The sequence below is a fragment of the Poecilia mexicana genome, unplaced genomic scaffold (genome assembly GCF_051168715.1).
Source record: "Poecilia mexicana isolate PSO_F unplaced genomic scaffold, ASM5116871v1 scaffold_6, whole genome shotgun sequence".
NCBI lineage: Eukaryota > Metazoa > Chordata > Actinopteri > Cyprinodontiformes > Poeciliidae > Poecilia > Poecilia mexicana.
In genome coordinates, this window is record NW_028263375.1 from 8,741,791 (window position 1) to 8,765,718 (window position 23,928).

General features: G+C 38.9%; 1 protein-coding gene across 1 annotated transcript in view; it reads right to left on the reverse strand.

The window, feature by feature from the left end:
* Positions 1 to 23,928, reverse strand: part of reln (reelin) — a 147,833-nt gene that overhangs the window by 70,830 nt on the left and 53,075 nt on the right. Inside the window, exons 3-4 of the mRNA XM_015001966.2 lie at positions 23,113 to 23,251; positions 10,279 to 10,349 (exon numbers count right to left, since the gene is read on the reverse strand). Coding sequence (XP_014857452.2) covers positions 10,279 to 10,349; positions 23,113 to 23,251 — 210 coding nt within the window. The remainder of the gene's footprint in view (positions 1 to 10,278; positions 10,350 to 23,112; positions 23,252 to 23,928) is intronic.

Here is a 23,928-nt window from a genome sequence, read left to right on the forward strand (position 1 = left end):
TCAGATCTTATTTATTTATATCATGATAAGTTTTTCAGTCATACCATCCAGTCCTAAATTTTAATAAAATAATAATTCAAAAAAGAAGAAACTGGGAGCAACAGGAGTTAGACGGATAAAGGATCTGACAAATAGTGAGGAAAAACAGAGTAAGAGATGAAAAGGTGTCGTGGAAACAGGTGAGCAGTAACACTAATGCCTGATAACTTTAGTAAAAATATCTAAATGGAACATGACTAAACACATGAGAACAAAAAAAAGATATAACTAAAAAAATAAAACTAAAATCACAACAGTGACTCAGAATATAAGAACAAGAGCAGTGAGATTAACCAGAATAAAACTAAACCAAATCCAGCTGTTTATTATTAATCTGCTACACAGTTTGCATGTGCAGCTATGAACAGCATGCAAAGGAATCGTCTTTTTGCGCTCCAGCGTTGTGACATACATAAAATTTCTGGATGGAAACTAGAAAATGCAACAGTTCCATAGCTGTTAAAGTTAGTAAATTTGATTTTTGGGTTAAGCCGTTACACGAGTTCTGACCAATTGTATTTTTTTATTTAAAAGCTGGTCAGTCTTGCTGAAGTTTTTTCACCGTACTTTAGTTACTGGAATTTAAAGCAGCCTTATTTCAGACTTTATAAAAAGAATAATCTGCCGCAATACTCTCTTCCCTAGATGTTCGTGCTCAGCTAATAAGACACACTCAGATAACAGAGCAAGGATTCATTCCAAACTTTTACTCAGTCCCTTAAGACTCCTTTAAAATTTTAAAGGAAAGCCTACCTAAAGCCCCTTTTAAACAACTGAACCTGAATAAAGTCAGGAGGGATTAAGGAAAATGGTCATCTCCTTTCATAACGGTCCTGCAAATGTCCTTATTTGAGCTGAAGCTTTACTTTCGTCAGCTGCCCTCATTTCTTATCAATGCAAATGCTTTTAGGATGGATTTATAATTTTTGCAAGGGTGCAAAAGTTTCCATGCTGACTGTGGATGCTAAAGTTTTAGTGGCTTTAGTGACTGGTTCACTGGCTGCTCCTCGGAAACCCGCTCTGCGATAAAACCCAATAAAGGCACATGAAAGAGCCTCTGTTGTTTCTCTCCATCTTTATTCCTCACCCCTCTAATCCAACAGAGTTTGCTGATTCACAATATGTTGACAGGAACCATCGGTCCCAATGTTTCTTGTTCATAACAAGAGTTGTTACTCAGCTGTAAAAAACCCAAAGTGCATAAATTGTTTGATAGTTCTGCTCTCTGTGGCCTTCTTTGGCTCAGTTTTCAACTCTTTCCAGATAGACCATTTGGCTGGAGAATGGCCCAGAAGATTTATTTATTTCTTTTGTGGATAATCCCTTCCAGCTTCCAAAAAGGGCCTCATTTACAGATTTCTTTTCTATGCTTCATCACGTCTCTCTATCACACCCATTCTGCCTTTCTCCGCCTCACCCACAGCAGACAGTGGTGCTCATTTCGCTTGGATTAATCCCCCTCTCACTTTCTTAAAGACTTCAATTACCGCCTCGTCTATTAGCGGCTCATCTCTACTAATGCCTGTATCTTCCTGGCCAGGGCTTAAACATGCAAGTGTGCATGGGGAAAAACATACATTCGTAGAAAGCTGAACGAGTGCTCTCTATGCTGATGCACAAATAATAAAAACCGCTAAATAAACACGAGGGACACCCAAATCAGACGGGTGCTGATGAGGAGGATCGGAGCGCGACAACTGGGGACAAATGAGGATAAGCTGTGGCAGACTCAAACATGTACAAAGAGCACAGGGCACAAGTCATCTTAAGTCTTCTCCCCCTCATTCAACCCTAATCTCTTCCCTCTTCACTTTTCTAGGAGCGCTTTAAACTGCTCTTGCACACTTGCTCTTTCCCTCTTCTGTCTGACTCACATTGTCGAAGACGTGAACTGCATTTGAAGTTGCCTCGCTCTCGTCCAACTGGTGGTTGCAATTACTGAATCACCAGGGTGCAGGATGCAGCTTTTGTTGGCCTACAGCGACTTGAAAGAACAGCTCCCTATGGCCACATTGTAAATACTTTATTCCGCTGAAGAAAAACCAGGCTTTGCCACAGTAATAATTAGGGCTCTGATCTTAAACAGATCTACAGAGGCGACGGTGCTGAAAGGTGTTACTTTTACAAGGTGATGTATGTCGGTACCATATCACTCCTGTTTTCCTGTCATCTATATTCATAAACAGAGCAGTTTCGACGACCAAAAGTCAGCCTAATTGTTAACATCAGTTTAAATGAGCATTAAAATTCAAATATTTGAACCCAAATATTCTAAAAATGTATTAAGCATGACTTCAAAGCCGAAGTACAATCAGAGCTGCGATTTATTTTTATTTTTTTACACCACTGATGTTAAAGGTGACTTGTTATGCTTCTTCGAAAAAGTTTGGATAGATCTATGATAAATAGATCTATCCAAAGTATAAAAAAAAAAATACTTTTTTTTTTTTTACTAAATCATTCTAAGATAAGATTTTAGTCTGTTCAGTCTGTTCATCCTTTCAGAATGAGCTGTTTTGTCACTTCAAATCCAAATAAGATGAGCAATTATACAACCATACACCTTTGAAAAGCAGAAGTCGAGTCTCCTGCGCAACCAACAAGAGTGCAGCAAGTGGTTTCTGGCTGGTAAGTCAACAACAAAACACTTGACTTTTCAAGCCGCCGTTGTACATATAGCGGTAAAACGAGCTGACCAAACGTGCTGGAGTTTCATTTGCGTTGCTAGGTGACTGACTGGGCTCAGTTGGGGTTGCTAGGTAACGAGCTGGGCTTCTGGGGTTGCTAGGTGATGGGCAGTGCCTGCTGATTTGTGACAATACATTCTTGGTACCTTGGAAAATGGCTCATTTTCCAGATACCAAAAAACATTAACATATTGCAAACTATGGCTTGGTGTTTTTTTAAGTTCTTCGGCTGTTTTTTTTAGAAGCAGTTGAGATCCAAATGGAAGTACACAAACATGCAAATTTTGCATAATACACCCCTTTCAAAAATCTATTTTTTAATGTTCAGTACCATCATTTGTGTGAATTTTGATTAAATTTAAGGCAATTTTAAGGAAAAAAGTCCCAAAAAGATAAAGATCAGAAGACAGATTTCAGGCGCGGTTCCTGAAAAAAGCAACATATTGCTGGAGATATTTAGGACTCCAGAGGGGGAGACATTCAGACAACGAAGGTCTTAAGATTTCTTGCTAGTGAGGAATGGCATCCAGCCAGGAGAGCAGGCTGGCTGGCAGACTGGGTGGGTGGGTGGTGAGGAGTGGGAGAGGGTAGGCCACCCGTCCCCTCTCTGTTGCGCTGTGATCAGGCGACCCTCAGGGAGCGGTGGCCTCTTTGAGTTATATGTCCCTTTAATAATCCATCTGGGCCGCAGAACGCTCGACCGGGCCCATAAAGATCTGATTTATACTCTCATTGGAAATTAGAGGAGCTGGCGATGCTGGGCAGAAAGCTGGGATTGTTGCCCCCACTGTCAGGAGATAGAAGTGATGGACGGCACACGGCGCAATTCAACACGTCCAAAGGCTCCACCCTTTACCCCAACTGTAAGCCATATTTCCTGATCCACTTGGCTAGTCCCATCTAGACTTGTTTTTTACACTGAATTTATGTTTTTCAAATTAAATAGCAAAGAAGAAACTTTTACTAACTCATAATAATTTGAAACTGTATTTTATTTTACAAACAACTTAACCCAAAGACGAATGGATGCATTATTATAACTGGTTTTGTTTTCTAATTTGCTAATCTTACCCTATTTAAGTTATTGTGCAAAAATCTAGGGCAATAATTACAAAGCTACTAGACACTACCAATATTACAAAAAAAGCAATGAGGATAATCCATAAGACATGATACTTAGAAAGCACTAAAAAACTATTTGTAAAATCCAAATGAATAAAGTTCATAGTGAAATTACAGACAGTGCTAATTCTTCACAATGTTTTCACTGTAAAACATTCAAAATTTGTACACAAAAACTTCACCGGTTGCCACAATCGACTGTAGCCACAGAGGCACACCCAGTAGAAGGAAACAAACGCACCCAGTTTAACACTTGCATTCTATTGGCTGAGAGGTCGCCAGGCAACGGTACTTTCTGTTCTAAGCCCAACAGAAAATGATTCACAAGCGAGCAGGAAAGTTTTCAAGCGGAGATTTGACCCAAGAAGAGACAAGTTTTGAGCGTGAGGAGAAAAGTTTGAGAAAGCACAGTGAATATTTGAAAGAGAGCAGACATTTTGAGTACAAGTATTAAAAGTTTTGAGAAGAAAGACATGAAGTCCTGCTTTCAAACTGAAAATGTAAGCACAAGTATCAGTGTTGTGGTACTCGAAGTTGGTCTTGGTCTTAAGACCGGTCTTAAGACCATTTTTTGATGGTCTCGGTCTCGTCTCGGACTCGACCGCATTTGGTCTCGGTCTTGTCTCGGTCTCGGGCGCTGAGGACTCGGCATTTTATTTCAAGACCAGTCAAGACCGCAACTGTGAAAATATCACTAAACGTACAGCATTCTGTCCACTTTATTTGTTAACATCTTTGTTTTCAGTGGATGCAAAATGCACCGATTAAAATCCAAGCAACTACGTGTTTCTGTTACTCCCCCCACCCTCCCCACCTTTCACTCTCCCTCCTCCTCCCCTCCCCACCTTTCACTCGCGCGCGGCGCTCCATGACATGCGCAGTGGTTTCCTCTCAGCGGCAGAAAATGTTTGTCTAATCGTCAGTAATATAGTAGCGCTGCATAAATAGTAAGAAATCCGATGGCCACAGCTAACTCAGCAGCGCTTCGCTTTCACAGACGGTGGGGACAACGTCTAACTTTTTTTGTCACTTAGAAAAGTAGCTCAAAGAAGGTAAGCTCCATTAACGTGATGTTAGCAAAGCTAGCTGTACAGAGACACGTAAGCATTGTGATGAAAAATGTTATCACTCACTGTGCTGAATTATTGTGCGGAGGTGTAGACTGACTTGTCGCATATATGGGACAACGCTATGTCCAAAAGTCTGCAATATAGTGAGGTGACATTCAGAAACAGTCGATTCTTCTCCACGGCTCTTTACTTATTAGATAGGACTGGAGTGTCACTCACTGAGAGCCGTTGTTCTATCAGATAGCCATACGCTGTCAGGATAGCATACATGCATTAAGCATTAAGAAATCCGACCATCAGAGGAGTTGTCAGTTCACCATACACAGCAAGTTATGATGAACATAAGTCATTAAATTGTTTTCAATGATAACTATATAGATATACATGTGTTGTCATGGTTTCAAAGTGTATTTAAAGCAGGGTCTGGCTGCAGCTGGAGTCAGCTACAACACAGGCCCGTGTAAAACTCACTTAGCCGCTAAGTCAGGATGCCATACACAGTTAATAACAAAGTGTATGACGATCTACGTCATGATTCTATGTTGTTGATTAAATGAAATCTTATGGTAATGACGTGTCTGACAGATATAGCCGGTGTTCTATCACATAGCCATACGCTGTCAGAATAGCATACATGCAGTGAGTACCATGCCAGCGCATGCGCATTAAGTCCGACCGTCAGTGGAGTTGTCAGCATACGCAACAAGTTATGACAAAAATAAGTAATTAAATTGTCATAATATGACATAATATGATAACTAGATAGATATACATGCGTTGTCGTGGTTTCAAAGTGTGTTTAAAGCAGGTCTGGCTGCAGCTGGATGCCATACAACTGTTAATAACTGTTAATAATGATCTACGTCTTGATTCTATGTTGCTGATTAAATAAAATCATATGGTAATGACAGCGTATGCATGTCTGAGCTAAGCGTACGACTATCTGACAACGTAGGCTGATCTGACAGAACACCGTGAGTTTGTGCTAAGCGTATGACGATCTGACCTGACAGAACACCCGTTCTTTGTTCTTGTAATGCTCTGTGTACACACTGCATCATTATTTTATTTTATTATGTACGTTAATATTTAAATTAACAAATAACTAAAACACAAGAACCAAAGAGCACGCAGAGCATGCACATTGCTCTTTGATTGTTTTTGTTCAAAGTGGCAGCTGTAATGTCTGCCATGGTGTCAGACTACCTGGCTTCATGTACTGGGATAGAGAGTGAAAACAGTCACAATGAGCGCCTTCTGTTTGGTTACTTCTTGCTTGTTGCTCCTTGGTCAGTGTTCATAGTTGAGTGTTATTTACCGTCAGGGCATTGCCTCAATTGCTATGTTTAATGGTGCAACAGTGGTGGCTTCTTATATGAGCAATATGGGCAAATGCCCAGGGCGTTATGTTTTTAGGGATGGCACGAGACCACACTTTTTAGCACATAAATGGAATATTTAATATTGGTAAAATGTATTAAGTATTTAATATCTAGGTGTTTTATGGTAATATGGATCTTTCAGATTATTTTGAGAAGCAATTTCGATCATATTTTACATTTTATTGTGTCATGTAGCGCGGGCCGCTGGTCTTGGTCTTGACTCGGTCTCGACTCCCCTCGGTCTTGGTCTTGACTTGGTCTCGGACCCCAAAAGTCTTGGTCTTGTCTCGGTCTCGATACACTCTGGTCTTGGTCTTGTCTTGGTTTCGGGTTGGGTGGTCTTGAACACAACACTGACAAGTATTAAAGGTTTGAGGAAAAGAAGATGTGAAATTCTGCTTTCAAATGTGTGCTCTCAAATTATGGCAGAAAATTCCCCTGTATAAAGTACCTAAAATTTTACTCAAGAGTAGAACTATGCTTATACCGTGATACGTTTTTCAGTCATATCATCTGAAAAGTGATATGACTATTTTTGGTTAACTATTAAAAACGGGTTTAGTGTTGGATGTATGGATTATACATGTAATAAATGTAAGATTATGCAGGTGGTTACTCCCACTGACCCACTTTAATTTGTAAAAGAAAAGTTTTGACATTATGCTTGATGGAAAAACAAACATAGTACGGCAATATCAGGGTGAGTTATTAGAGTGCAAATCCAAGCAACCCAAACTAGAAGGGATGCTGGAGGAAGATATTGCTGGCAGACTGAAGGGAAGAGGTGAAGAAGTGTGCTGGCACAGCAGAAAGGAGCAAAGGGGGGGGAGCCGCACCTCTGGTACCAGGCAGGCATCCCCCAAAACTGCTGCAGATTATTTTACACACACACACGCACGCACGCACGCACGCACGCACGCACGCACGCACGCACGCACGCACGCACGCACGCAAGCACGCACGCACACACAAATCCAGCCCCCTGCTCATATCTTCGAAGGCTTTCGGGGGCTTTATGTTGCTGAGAAGCAAAATGTTGCAGGTCACTTGATCCAACATTAGTTGAGGTATTACAGTAAATCTGATTTTATCCATAAATTAGGATTTTTGGATTCATCCTTGTCAGAGTTTAGCCTCCTCGCTAATCTACCCATTTGTTCCTTACTTGTTTTTGATCAGTCTCAATTGCTTGCCCTCTCCTTCCATGTCTCAATCCTTTGTGCTCCTTATTCCAACTTTCCCTCGCTCTCCTCCATGGATCATAACCGAGATTTACATAACTCCCATTTCTAAAAGCTTGAGTCTTAAGTATTTAAACTTCTCAAATAGCTTGAAGCCTCATATCTTTTGGTTAAAATTTAAAGCTAATTCTGAAATTTGTCTACTTACTGCATGGCGGCAGATTTTATGAATCTGATAAAGCAGGAAAAAAATGTTTCATGTGTCACTGACACATGAGCCTTTAGACAATTTATGAAAAGTTTAATGTTTTTCAATCTCACTTTGTTTAGCATGCGTCTTTGCACAGTTATAGTGCAACATCAAAAGTTTGACAATGCAAAAGCATAAATATAATATTCACTAATTATTAGTATTATTAGGATTTTAAGTGAAAGACCAACACAGGATACCACAAACACTTAAAATAAAGGGGAAGAAAAAAGCAGTTTAAGATTTTGGGGTATTTTTGGTACAAATCCAATTCTGTGAAGGTCTCATTGGTTTGTTAGAGAACATTAATGAATAAATTTCATTACATAGAAGGAAGTTTGAACCAGGTTGTAGGTTAAAAGATAAAATTCCAAGTACTGAGCATCTCACATAGAACTGCACAAGTTATAATCCAAAGATGAAAGATGCATGGAAAACAACTGCAAACCTAACAAAATGTGTCCGGTTACCTAAACTGATGCAACAATAATAATAATCAAAGCAGCATCTTACAGGCCCTTGATAACTCTGGAGGAACTCCAGAAATCCACAGCTCAGGAGGGACAATCTGCTGACTGGAGAAATATTAGTTGTCTTCTCAAATTCGTTAGCTTAAAAGTCCTAAAACTGTGAATAGAGAGCAACTGGTTTTCTTCTCTCGTTTCCTGAAGGTGTCTTACCTTTTATCCAAAAAGATACTTTAAAACTTAGTAACTGTGGTGTTGCCTTCATTCTTTCATGCATGTTTGAGAAATCCTTTCATCTCCATGGCAACCATTAAGCTGTGCAAAACACCTGGGGGGACAAAGCTCCGCCTTCGAGGCGCAACTCCTCCTCACAGCTGCAGTTTCAGAGCTTCCGCCTCACAGAGCAGCCCTGCCCCACTCAGCTCCTTCAGACTAGCCAGCAGCAATTAGCAAACACCTGGTGGAACTGTGAATCTGCTGAGCTCATTGTAGGAGCGACTTCTCAGTTCAATGCTGGTAAAAACATTGTTAGAGGAGAGGAGTGATGTTGGGATAACTTCCTGAAAGCAGTTTCAGAAAGAACAGGAGTTTTTAAAGCAATAGAGGCCTAATTTCAAGGCGTTATAATACATAGTAAAATTTATTTTAATCCTTTAAGGCCTAAGTTTCAAACTTGTGAAAATGTCTCGTCGCCAAATGATTAGGCCATGTTTGATATATTTAGCATTTTTATAGTAACTGAAGTTAACAGCTACTTGGTTGTGCTACAAAATGTCACTAAAATACATAATTCTGCCCCTTCAAGATGAGTACAAACAACAAATTCATGAGAATTAGCCTATGTTCACTTGAACTCTTTTATTAAAATGAGTGCTTTGATTCAGTTCTGTAATTGACAGTCTCCAGTCTTCAGATTGATACCTTCCTGTTTGGATCACTTATCGCTGTCACCACTTTGATCTGAGCTCACTCTGTTCTCATCCTATCCGTGTATTACATTACCACACTGTCCGCTTTACAAGTCGTCCCCTCCAAGGTCTTGTGAGGACTAAATATCTGCTTTCCAGCTTGTCTGTTGCCAGCAGCTGTGTGTTAGTGTTGATACTTTGGGGCCTTGGCACTTTACAGCTAAGTGACTGTTGTTGGCTGCAGATATTTCATGTGCAGGGAGGGTAGACTGGGGCAGTGTGTCAGGGGTGGTGAGAGGATGAGCTCTCCGGCAAGGAGACAAAGGAGAAAAGCCTTCTCGCTTTTCCGTCTCTCTGTTGATCATCCATGGCTAACTGAGCTCTGAGCTCCATCTCTTCCAAATGACACATTTAAGCACTTAATGCCCAGCTAGTTTTTATTCTAGAGGGTTTCTGATGACCTACTGAAGAATATATGTTCTAACTTTAGTTGTCTTTTCCTAATTAAGTTTCTATGCAGTGCAAATAAACATAAAAAGTAAGTATTTATTTACTAAAAGCCACTTTTTGGCTGCTACAACTAGAAAAAGAGCAGCAGCATTTGCACTCTGTCTTCGTTTGGCATTAAAGATAAATTTTGATCTACAAGCGGGGAGTTCTTAAGTGAGGAGGAGGGAGGCATCTTGCCTGTAAACAAGCAATTATACACACTCAGCATGCAGAGTGGGACTGCACTGTCTGTCAATAGCTACTTAGGACTGTCACAGAAAGTGGATGTAAGAAGTCTTGGCAATACAGTGTAAATCTCTGACAGAGAAGGAGCAAAAAGGAGTGGGGGAAAAAGCTGAGTTTAGCATAAGCTGAAATTAAGCTGGCAATATAGGGCATCCGAAACTCTCTAACTCTGGCTGCATCATTAAGCAGAAAGAAAGCCAGGAAGTGCTGCAAAGGCACAGTCCTGAACATCAGCTGCTCTGACATCCGAATCCTGACTCTACACTCGTACACACAATGGGAACTGACAGAAGGTGAGACCATGCAGCATTTGTTGGTGCACATGTTTGTGTTTCTGCACAGATGTGAATATATTACCCCTACGAGTGTCTCATGATGCCTGTGTCATGCCACGGAGAGGAATAGAGGAACGTCGCTGTGTTGTCCTTGTTACTTACCTCCTTGCTCACAGAGCTGCTGGGCCAGCGCATCCTTAAAAATGATCTGTCCTCGATGCGTTGCTGTGGCTCTGGGAAGAAGAAGGGGAAACGAAGGAGAGGAAGATCATTAAAATAAACACCACCACGGGGAAAGTTAACTGGTTGTCCTTATTATACCGTCTGAACATCGATCTAGCACAGATGGCATCATTTTCTGCTTTACCAAAACGCATTTCACTGTTCTACATGAAAGAAGGCTTTTTATGAAACCATTATGATCCGACTTTGAGATCAAAGCAAGAAACTTCTTCACAAAGTCAAAATTTCTATTTTAACAAGCCGAGACTAAATCAGATATGGAAAGTAGTGGAGTGTGTTACCTTATGGATGCTCAATGGGATCTGATGGCTGCTTCTAATAAAGTTTTAACATCAGTTTATAATGTTAGGCAGGGAAACAAGTTATTGATTAATCTAAAGTTGATTAATCTTATCGATCAACTAGTGATTAATTTGTTTCTTTTGTATCTAGACTTTCCTGTCAATATACAGATTTTTTAGTTTTAAAAAAGCACAGCATTAAATTTTAACATTATTTTGTCAGTGGTATTAAAGGTGACCTATTATGCTTCCTTGTAGCTGTGTGCTACACATAATATATTCATTAAATTTTTTTTGCACAAAATCATTCTTAAATAATGAGATTTTAGTCTGATCAGTTCTGCCTTTTTTTTTTTTTTTTAGCTGTTTTAGGCCGTCTTGTCATGTCCCTCCATGTCAATGTTTAACAGATGTGCAACTATACAACCGTACGTCTTTGAAAAGCAGAAGTAGAGCCTACTGCACAACCAACAACAATGCAGCAAGTGGATTCTGGACAGTAAGTCAACAACAAAAAACACTTGTCTTTTCCAGCAGCCATTGTACAGCGCATATAGTGGTAGAACTGGATGTTGTGAAAGCTCAGCTTGAGTTGCTAGGTAGGTTTTTGAAAGGTCTCATTTTCCAGACACCAAAAAACATTAATTTATTGCCAAAAAACAGCTGGGTGATTTTTTTTTAAATGCTTGGGGTGTTTTTAGAAGCCCTAGAAAGCCAAATGGATGTACAAAAACATACAAAATGTGAATTTTGCCTGAAAGGTCCCCTTTAATAAACGTAATAAAAACTCAAAAACCGTCATATTGTGGCATTTGTGTGTAGAATTTTGAGGAAAGAGATTAATTTCATATAATTTGGAATAAAGCTGTAACATAAGAAAATGTAGAGGCGCACTGAATACTTTTTGGATGCACTGCATTTGTATCTCACAGAAAAATTCAGTTCAGAAATATCAGAATAAAAACCTGAGAATAATAGATTTAGGTGGATTGCAAAAACTACATTACCCTACTTTTAAAAAATTTTTCTAACACAAAAGGCTGCGGGAAAATGCCTGCAGTGGGGCTGAGGTCAAAAACATAAAGAGGAGCAACACAACAGCTGTGACGCATTTCTCCCAGACTATGTGCATGCTCTGCGCTCATCCATCAAGGGGAGTGTAGAGCAGTTGTATCATCTGGCACACAGACAAGCATTTTTCACATGTTGCAATTAGGGTTAAACATTATATATTAAAATAATCTGTGGCTAATAAATCTGACCAACCTCCCAGTAATGAGCACACAAACACACAACTACAGTATGTGTGCCACCCACAAAGAGACTGAAGAGCTCTTTAAGGGTGGCTACTGTCTCTAAATGCACAAACATTACACACATTTTTAAGATACTCAGTCTGTGGTATCAGCACAAATGAACATCAAACAGCACAGATGCTAATGTAGAGAGTAGCAGAGATTAGTCTTTGATCGTAGGAGGTCTGGCATCCATATGGGTATTTATTTCCCTTTCAGGTTGTGACTCTAAATGTGTTGTAATTTAATTTGATGGGTTTAGATCAGCTCATCAAGGTGTACCATTGTTTCTCAATTTTAGTTTGAAAAACTGAACATTTGTGGGATTTTGGCAATGAAATTGAAGTAATGTGCATAGGATGCTTTCTTAAAATGAAAAGAAACACAGCTCTTAAGTCTTTTTGCATAGAGCAACATTTTTTCAATAGATCAACAACTTAAAAGGTTGAAGGGGGTCAATTATGCAAAATTTTACGTTTCACACATTTTTGTTATTTCATTTGGGTTTCTACTGCTTCTAAAAACACCCAGTTGTTTTTTGGTAACATGTTAATATTTTATGGTGTCTGGAAAATGAGCCATTTCAAAATGTTACACTTCGTTACACTTCGTAATGTTACACTACCTTTAACCCAGCAACCCCAGAAGTGTGTTACCCATTGCCTAGCAACCCCAGCAGAGCTCCAGCACCTTTGGTCAGCTGGTTTTACCGCTGTAAGCGCTGTACAATGGCTGCTGGAAAAGACAATGTTTCTTTGCTGACTTACAACACGGTCACATTTAGAGGAACAGGTGTTTTTAGTGGCTTCAAAAACACCTGTTTTATATATAGTATAATACTTTATACTATTACACTTGTAATAGTTCTGATTACAAGTGAAGTACAAATAATTGGTTAAGCTTGGAGGACACCAGACAACTGTGTCCCTTTAAGATAGATTGAAAGTTGCATCTTTCCATAAAAAGGAGTGACTTTGCATAATTGCTGTGGCAGAATCCTCCGTTGTGAAGTTATTGCCAATTTATTTTCAGCACGGCAGTCTCTCTCTCTCTTAAAAGTGACACTCTCAGCTTCAGTGGGCACAATTTACGTAAACAGTCCAGTTTTTGACCTACAGTGGATTTACAAACAACAAATGGCCAAAGTACGATGACAGATTTGGGTGGAAATGTGAGGCTGCAAAATTTGTATCAACTCTTTTTGAGCGCATATGCTTAGGCAAGTGGGTGTAAACAATATACCACCAGCTTCCTTAGTCCTCATTCATCTTCCCTCTTTTTCTGTCTCAACCCACATGAATCCGGTCTCATCTTCCAAACTCTACCCACCCTGCCGACTCATGCCTTTTTACGGGTGCCGAGGCATTTACACATTCGTCTCATCCTATAAATAATGAATGGACTGCTCATTAATTGATAAAGACCTCTTGTGCCCGAGCATAGCTGGGGAGAAAACATACTTAATTACACTCATATTTCAGAATTGGTGAAAACTAATTTAAGGTTTGGTATTTATGAATAAAAGATGATGCGTAATGAACAGCGGGTGGGGATGTAGGAACAAGGCCCTTAAATATTTAGTAAACAGCTCAAGCTCACTTAGCGGATGTTGCTTGGTAGCCAGGAAGGAGACATCCTCTTTGGAAAGCACACTTCCTACACAGTTTAGCACTAAACCTCAACTTTACAGTAAAGCATTGTTTTGCAAAGAGTGAAAATAAAAAACAAACTGGAGAGAAAGAGTCTGTTGCTTAATTTAGACTATTTGAGAGCAGGAGTGGTTCTCTGAGAGCGTGTTTATGATTAAAACAGAAGCCGGGAGAGAGCAGTTAGTCTAAGCCGAAGCGTGTTTGATCTGAGCAGCATGACCCCAGTGTCTGTCTGCCGTCACCCACCAGTGGCTCCTCAGCATGCGTCTCTCATTAGTCCATCCACTCTCTGGAACCCACACTAACATAAAAAGAGCAGCTAAATGTTAATTTTATTCGGTTTTTTCCTTAGTTCAGTGGGTGGGGTAATTAGGGGCTGTAATATGTGTTGGGTTTTTTCCGCTCTTTTCTTCTTTTTGGATTCAAACTGGAGTTAATTTCATGAAAATATAACTCTGGAAAAAAGTAGAGGCCACTTAAAATGATCAGTTTCTCTGATTTTACTTTTTATAGGCATATATTTGAGTAAAATGAACATATTGTTCTTTTATTGTATGAACTACTGACAACATGTCTCTGAACTTCCAAGCAAAAATTTTGTATTTATTAGCAGAAAATGAGAAATGGTCAAAATAATGAAAAAGATGCAAATAATGCAAAGAAAACAAGTTCCTATTAATTTAGAAACAATGTTTTAACTCAGGAAGAGTTCAGAAATCAATATTTGGTGGAATAACCAGGAGGTTTTCAATGGGGTTTTATAGCAGTGGGCTCTTAGTTTTTTCCAGAGCTGTATAAGTTGCCCATGCCCTGTTTGTCAAAATGTTGAATTGGAAATAAACAAAACACTCATAATAATGGGGAAATTTCAGAGAGAATAGAGAGAGGATAGGAAGAGAAGGCAGCAGGGTTTGGATTTGGTCAGAGGGAAAAATGATTTAAGGGGGAAGGGTTGATGGCCTTGTCAGTCAAATACCACAATCTGCTGTCAAGTGGCGAGGCGAGCCAGTAAAAGCAAAGCAGACACACACACGGACTCTCTAAGCTATATAGGAGCGGCGGTAACATGTATGCAGATGGACAGGCTGTCACACTCAGAGCTCCCCAAAGGGCTGGGAGTGGGTAATTACCATCCATGTCATCCATGTTAGATTACATGTTGCTGTTGGCCGTAAGTATCCCCCGGAAACCGGCTTGACAGCTCCCTGCTAACCACACGCACAAATTATATAGACTGCTGATTTACCCTGAGCCGCAAATACATGTTAAATAAACTGCTGCTTAAAAGAAAGAATAAATGAATAAATTATATGCACCACAAAAGCAAACAAGGCCAGTAATTTTCTCTACTCTAAAATTTAACTTGCATCAGGGCCTGCAAATGATAAATTGGTTTAATTGTGATTAATTGATTAATTTAGTAATCGATTAATCTCAACCAGGAGTGTGCAGTGTAATTTACTGAAACAACAACAACACACTGAGCAGTAATTAAGTAAAAACTGTACAAAAAATATGTACAATTTGCATTTAAGATAAAAAAAACAACAACAACTTTGTCTTCAAATATATTTTACCCCAAATTTCTGAAGTGACAGATTTAGCTTCACCTGGTCCAAATTCTGTAAAAAAACAAAACCTCTGATTAAGCTCTTTCCGCTACTCAATTGATAATTGGTCAATGCAAAAATTACTAAATTAAATGAATGCTATATTACTGCAATTTAGGGAATAAAATGTTTATTTCCTTATTGTTTATTTCCATCTTCTGAGGTATTTCTAATATATATAAATGGTTCTAAAATGCTTTGTTGTATCTTTTTGGCTCAGAAAAAAATATTTTGTTTAACAAGATAGAAAAATTTGGCACAATCTTTTTAGTCAATTAAATGATTAATCATCCAAATAATTTATAGAATGATCTATTACTAAAATAATCATTATTTGCAGCCGTAGTTGCATCAATGGTTCGGACTGGCGGATATTTGCTTGGCGCACAAATGGCCCGAAATCTTTGGGGAATGTTTTCAACACTTCATTAAATTAAGGCATTTCTTAAGTCCAACCCTCCTGTCAAGAAATAACTAAGAAAGATGCTGATGAGTGTCTAACATGTGAGGATAGAGAACACACACTCTCCTAGTTAGAGGAAAAAAGCCACTATTTTCCTGAAACCCCAATTAAAAGCTCATCTTCTCTTCCAGCCCACTAAGCCCGTTTAGTAATTATGATAAATACGTGGAGTTTCAGAGGGGTGCGGTCTCTGTTGCCAGCGCTGATTTGGAGCATTTGGACCTCTCCCTTTAAAATAACACGCCCTAATTGGTTGATTTATCCCCAACGTTGAGGACTCCAGCTGCGTTTATGACCCTACTGACCTGGACAACAAAGGGCAGAAACAAGAATCACATTTCAGCTGCAGGATATCTCATTTTTCAGCTCTCATACAATACAGTTTGAATATTTTCTTCATTCTAATGGTGTACCTATCTCTGATTTGTGCAACTCCACCAACCACTCCCTCCATCCTTGAATTAATTAATTGGAAAAGGGCTCTTAGAGAGCATGCAAATTTAATGAAGCTGCACAGAAGAGGGATTTGGGAGTTGTTTGGCAAATTACCTGCTTGTTAGCCCGGGGTCATTGATAGTTATTGCTCCAAATACAGCCAGAAGAAACACGGTTACTGCTCTCAGTATGGAGCTTAAAGACGAGAGCAATTGACCTTGACTGCTGCAAGTAGGCAATAACAGGAAAGATTAAGAAAACAACTGTAGCTACTTACTTTGGGGTGAATATGAGATTAAGGAAAAAGCGGGGATGTGATCGGAAGAAATACTTTTATTTTAAAGGGGCAGCGTTACGTCAAATCAACTTTTTTCAGCTTTACATAAAGTTAGAATTTCATTCCCTCATCAAAAAACCTAGATGGAGTGTTACCTTGATTTTTTCGTGCATGTTTGAGAAGTCCTTTCATCGCCATGGCAACCATTCAGCTGTGCAAAACGCCTGGGTGGACCTAGCCCCGCCTTCAAGGCACAGCTCCTCCTCAAAGCTGCAGTTTTAAAGCTTCGGCCTCACAGAACAGCCCTCCTCCATGACTCCCCGACTCGGCTCCTTCAGACTAGCCAGCAGCAATTAGCAAACACCTGGTGGAACTGCGCGTCAGCTGAGCTCATTATATGCAACACTTTTCAGTGAAATGCTGGTAAAAATGTTGTCGAAGGGTTAATAGATTACTTCCTGAAGGCAGAGTTTCAGAAAGAACAGGACTTTTTAAAGAGACAGAGGCCCAATTTCAAGGAATTAAATTACGAAGTCAAATTTCTTTTAAGTCTTATAAAAATGCTATTAACAACTGAAGGCAAAACACTCTGTGCATGGAAAATACATAACACTGCCCCTTTAAAAGCAAAAAGAGAAACTCTGATACATGAAAACTCAAGTAAGCTTAATGCTTTGACAAAGATTTCTCTGCCTGTCACAGAGCATCTGGGTCAGACTGGATGCTGGGAAGAATTAACTACATTTACTTAGAGTCAACGAACGAGAGATGACTCCAAGCAAGCGGTCGTGTCTGGTTTTCATCAAAACTGAGCAGGGCTGATCACGGACAAATAATCCGACACCAGCATACAGTCCATTTGGGGCAGCTGCCTCTGCAGTGGTTCATTATGCTACTTTTTTTTATTTTATTTCAACCTTCTATTTAATCTCAGACTGTTAAAATGATCATCAGCCCAGCAGGTGGGGCAGTGACCTTTTGGTAATGAGGATGTGGGATTCCGGTGATGTGGACAATATGTAGCATTATCGATTTGAGAAGTGGTGCACCCGAGTCTCTGTGCAAACTGGGCTGTGCACATAATTATAGGGGTCATGGCCTTTCCTTTGGGAAATAACCCAATATAAATACAGAGGAAAACTTGTGACAGGGTCTCTATGCATTTTTCTTGGCAAAATTTCACAATTTTACAGAATTGAATCTCAGAACTCTTTGTTTTTAGCCTCAGGAAACCAAATTAACTTAATAGTAATTTATTGGATGATGCTGCTTATGTAATAGGGGTAGGTGTAAAAATACCCACTCCTTTAAACGTAAAAATATACTTTAAAGTTGTTTTTCTTTTGCTTGCTTTTGGCTTCAAATTATTTTTTGTTTTTAAGTTTGTTTATTATTTTATTACACTCAATTAAGTAAAACTCAAACATTCATGCAATTATGACTATAAATGTTTAATTTCAGGCTTTTAATACCTAATCTGCAAAAAATGGATGGATGGATGGACAACAGTTAATTACAACACTTAAAAAACAGGACTAGAAATAAATCCTGATAAAAAATTATAATTTTCTAGACTTGGAAAATGCTTTGAATTTCAGAAATTTGCAAATATGCTTGACCCTATGTTTGAACAAGAGTCCTTAATCAAGTGATACAAATAATTGGTAAAGAAATCCTAAATTAATCAATAAATTTAAATCTGAAATATTTTTTAAAATTGGACATTATAATATTCAGATTTTTGCTTTATCTTCCACATTTATTCCTCAATGGTCTGTATCCATGACAAATATTTTCTTATCTTCAGCCAATTATTTCTTTCCTGGCTTAACATTTCCAGTAAACCTTCATGCACCCTGCGGCCAGAGGCCTTTGAGGACCTTTAATAAGGATGAAAGGTCATTAAGCAGTGGCTTTATGATAAAACAGAGTCAACTGGTTGACTTGAATACAAACAAATCAATGGAGCAGACTAATAACTGGGTAAATTAGGAGCCCTGGGAAAGATAGGTCAGGTCTCATGCCAGGACTGTGAACCTGACAAACAGAAAGATGTCTGATATTTTGTCAGATCTAGTCAATCTAGTGGATTCACAGAACATTTGCGAACTTTATTATGCAAATTAATTGACAAACTCGTGAAAATATCAATTTCAGTAAACCTTTTTTGGTTAAAGGTGACCTATCATGTTTTTTTTTTTTAACACGTTAGAATGGATGTATGGGCTTTAAAAGATTTGTTCATTACATTTACTGCACAAAATCATTATCAGATTGTTATTTCTGCCTTTTCCTTTCAGAATGATTGTTATTTTAGGGCTTCTTGTCACTTTAAATCCAAATAAGCTACAGTTGGCCATGCCCCCAAACTCAATGTTTACACTCACATGTGAAAACGGCTGCAAACAGATGTGCAATTATATAGCCTTACAACCAACAAGAATACATTAAACAGCTCATACAGCTTTAAAACCAGCTAACCAAACGTGCTGGAACTCAGCTTAGGTTGCTAGGTAACTGAACTAGGCTGCACTGGGGTTGCTAGGTAACGGAGCTAGGCTTCCCTGGGGTTGCTAGGTAACGGAGCTAGGCTTCCCTGGGGTTGCTAACAGCGCAGTGTCTGCTGATTTGTGACATTACATTTGGATGGTTTGTTAAACCTTTTCCAGACACCAAAAATCATAAACTTATTGGTAAGAACCAGCTGGGTGGGTTTTTAAGTGCTTAGGTTGTTTTTAGAAGCAGTAGAAACCTAAATGGAAGTACAAAAATGAGCAAAATATGAGTTTTGCATAATAGATTCAGATCTGCAACTCCATGTAAGAAAAATGGCAGCCATTTTTATCAAAATCCACAAAGTTAGGTTATTCAAGCAGTACAAATTACCAGGTAAAGTTGACTTTAAAGAGTGTTGGTTACAAATGCTTCACGTTTACTCCAAAAATACAGCATTCATTTGAAAAAATAGCCACTATCCATCAGCCTCCCCCACCACCAGATACAACCAACTTCCAGGTTAATAGTTTTTCCTTTCCCATCCAGAATTTCAGACATAATACCTCAAGTCTGGTGACGAGATTAAAAAACCTTTGACTTAAGGTATTCTGCCACCACATACACATTCAATGACGGTGAGTACAGAGCTGATATTCGACATCCTATGCCTGCCACAGAAATTGTTTGCAGAAACATGCTTTGGCTTGTTTCAGTGTCTGCCTCAGCTGTGACAGTAGTGTAAAACAAAACACTTTCCAGAAAGAGTCCAACATTGTTTCAGTGAGGTTTCCGTAGAGCAATAACTTTTGGATGAATGTGTGCTCTCCACCTTCCTCCGTCTCTTCTTCTTCTTCTCATCTGTTCTCCAAGGCCTTGCCTTCTCTTTTGGTGGCAATTTACAGCCATCCAGAAAATTAATTCTTTTGGATGCCCACATCACTGCACTCTATCACTCAGCTGCAAGTGATATGTTACCAGGGACAATCCCACAATATCGGCCATAAAACTGCTCACAGGGCCCATATTAATGCAGAGGTGGACCCGTTCCAGCCTTCTGAAGGACAGAGCATGTCTGGATCTTCAATTTAAACACTTCTTGGCTCGGCTTGCTGAAAACACTCTTTGTATCAATCAAGGCATGATGAAACTTATTACTTTTTTAGTATTATGTGCAGGGAAGTGAAATGAGATTTTGCAAACACTTATACCAAATCAGATGTCGTGCACAAACTATCTATAACTGTGTTTTCATCTGTGCATTTTGAAGAATCGCATTAAAGAAGGTTGATGGAAATGGCAAAATCTGAAAAAACGTCCTAAAAAAAAGTTTGTTACATTCGCTTGGATTTTCTGAAAGAGGAAATTGAAATACAATTGCTGAATAAGTTCTGATGCACCGATCCACTTTTTTCACTTTTGATACCGGTGCAGATATTTGAGGTTTAGCAACGGCTGATACTGATCCAAATTGACTTAAAATGCATGTTATTTTTCAAAACACAGACATAAATGTACTGAATTACAAATCTATTTGATAACTACACCAGTAGCACTCACTTAAATACACCAATAGCTTCACAAGCTTAACAAATACAACTTTAATTTGTTCAGTCTGTGCAGTTAGGAGTATAACAGTCAATGTAAAATAAACAATAAATCAAAATTCTTATCATGATAAGACATTTTTCACCATAAATGATAAACAATACAATAAAATTACCACACCTAATGGCAACAGGACTAATTTGCATTTTCTTTTTTGGGACATTTCTTAAAATTCCCTCAAAACTTGTGTTACAATTGGATGGAAACCAGGCATATGACTGACAGAGAAACAGTTCTCTCACCAGAGTAGAGAGAACTGTGTTTCCATTACAGATGTGCGCAAAACTTTGTCGATATTCAACTAATATTAAGAAACACAATTAAAATCAAATGTGAATCGGTCTGTTCACATATGTCATTTAAAAAACATGCTGCGCCGTCATCCTCCTACCACTTCCTGTCGTCTTCTTTGTCTTTTCCGCCAGTATTAACATCCAGTTGCTGATCTCATGACTCGTCTGATGCGGAAAAAGTGTTTCCATTGCAGTTTTGCAAAATAAACCAATTTCTATATGGCTGAAAAACCACTAGCGGAAAAATCTTTTATTGAAAAATGTTTAGTTTTTCCGCAATTGCCATGTTTCCATTTTCGTAATTACAATTTGCACAATTTTACGGTCAATGGAAATGCAGCTACTGACGGCTAAGTCTTGGAATATTTTCTGCAGCACCAAAAGTGGCCCATGTTTTGGTTAAATACCCACATGTATGATGAATTCCTCCCATGAGACACAAGAGAGTCACTCTGGAAAGCAAGATGAAGACAACAGAGTCCAGTAATCATGTCTGCATGTATTTTTGAGAAGCATTTCCAGTCAGCTGGAGTGCAAAGGACTGACTTTGATAAGGTCAACTGCAGGGACTCCGATTGCCATACAGTTGTCCAGCTGTCATCAGCACCTCTGCAGTTTCACATGCATGCACACACAAGTCCTCAGACAAAAACACAACCCGCACCAGCCAACACACAAGCTTGACAGTAAAAGTGAGTTGGCAGCCGGAAAAAGCCAGTAAATCCATTTATTGTGGTGGATATCGTCTAACTGGCAGCTTTAATTTAGCAGAGCTGTCGTGTTGAATTGTTCTCCGTCAGTCGCTCTATAAAATTCTCAGTCTGAAAATTAGCTGAAACATTCCAGGAATTTAGCCAAGCAGTTTTTGAGTGTTGTAAAGAGATTCAGTAACGCGTCCAAAAAAAAAGAAAAGAGAAAGACTTTCAAGTTGGGTGGCAGTTCTCATCAATCCATGACATGTTGAGCCTCAGAGTAATGAGGTCAGAGCCCGGACGCTTAACCCAAACGTGTCGTATAAAGATGAACATTCCACTGAATACATGATTAGTTTTGCACTCCACAATTCTGTAACTTAAGGGAAAATTACAGAATTGAATAAGTGCTAGTTTCGACACAATAAAAGTACACTGTAAAACATTTACAGGTGGTTTAACTTAGAAAATGAAAGTCCACCTGCTGCCTTGAAAATGCAACTCAAGGCAACAATAAAATTGTTTTGGTTTAAACTGAAATTAAAGTTCATGAAGTTGATTTAACAACAAGAGACAAGTTGTCTAAACATTGTTTTTAAAGTTCATTAATCTTGAATTGTGAGTTTTAACTAAAATCTGCCCTCACAAGTTAAAGAGCCACATTTCTATATTATTTTACTCACAATATCAAGTTAAAATAAATAATTATTTTACTTTAAAATAATTTAAATTCTTGTTTCAAACTGCAGGAACTAAATTTCTGATCTGATGATGAATTTTATTAAACATCCCAATGAATTCAGCTCAGAAACATTTAGTGAGATCAGGACATTATCTTAAGCTTTGCTGACTGAGAATTGCATTAAAATGAACATTTGCCTTAATAAAACACCAGAGTCAGATCAACGTAACGCACTTCCACCTCAGGAGACAGAAACATGCCGCTATGCATTCTGGGAAATAGTTCCCACTGCTGTCTTTCTCTTCTTTCAGTTTTTTAAATGCTAAACTAAACTCAGTTTTTTCAACTCTTGGAGGTTTGACTAAATTAATAAGAAGTAACACAACTTACTGCTGTAAGTTTATCTTTCACAAACTCACATTTAGGTTCAAAATCTGAAACTGGATAAATTTATTTGACTTAAAGAGTAAAAGATAGTAGACACAACTACATGTGGCCCATTTGTTTTACAGTGTTGAGACTTGGTTGAAGGTTGACACTAAAGCTGCACATAGATCCAAAATTAACAGAAATATTTGGATCAAAGCATATTAAGCCTGACCAACATCTAAATCCTGTCGTGAACCTGTGACAAGGATTGCGTTCACATAGCTCAGCCGACGCAGAGAGCGAGAAAAAAGTGGTTTTGAGTTGTTCTTTAAGGGTTTTTCTACATTATTTTCCCTCCAGCATCGTGGGCTTGCACAAAATTTCCGGATGTAAACACTAAGATGCAGGGGGACCTCAGGAGGAAAAGCACAGTTTAAGCCACTCTCAGCTTTTCTGGTTTAGCACGGAGCCTAAAGTCATTAACAAATAAGTTTGTAACGTCCATGTCTGGAGCAGCAGCTGTAAAGGTGCCAGCAAATCCACCCATCTGCACCGCTTTCTCTCGGTTTTATTCTTTTCTTTGTGTGAACCTGACAGCAGACTTACAGGAAATTGACGCAGCCGGTGCCTGGCGGCGGGGCGATCCAGACGAAACTGAAGCTGGTGGAGGGCTGATGGCTGACATGAGAGGCCACAACACTGCAGACGAACTGGGTTCCAGCAAACTGGCGATCTGGTATCACACCTGGAACACAACAGAGAAGAAGAAGAAAAGATTAACGGAAAGAGCAACAAGAAGATTCATAGGAGACGAAGTTAACCGACTAAACAAACCCCATGTATGAAATTTAAACACTTCGATAATATTTGGTTAGTTTTAAATACCCAATAAACCCAGTTTCTTTGTACTTATTTTGCTCTTCCACCCATCAGTGAAGATATTCTGTTATTTTTTACCTCACAAGTTTGTTTTTCATCTTTTTTTTTTACATTCACCGTCTTCTTTTTGCTTCTACCCTCCATCTCTCCCCTCTTTTTTCCTCAAAATGCGTCTTTACACTTTGCTCTGTAACACCGCTCTTATTAATGTGCGTCCTGGTTTGGCTATTATTGCATAGCTGGAAAGACATCATGTCACACAATCTTTCCTTTATATGGAAAACGGCAAGGCCAGGACACCACCAAACGCGTCAATCAATCTTCAGACATCCTGAACGGCTGAATAATTTACTGTCCCTAAACGAGACACCTAAGCTGTGCAGCAGCAAAAACAACTATTTCTCAAACTGAAAAGCTTTTTTTTATTCAAATAGTCAGCGAACTTCGGTCCTATGCAAACAGAATAAGTTTATCCAGTTCAGGGTTTCTGATGCAGGAAGAAACAGTACTTTGAAAAAACATCCATAAGTCTTGAAGCTTTTC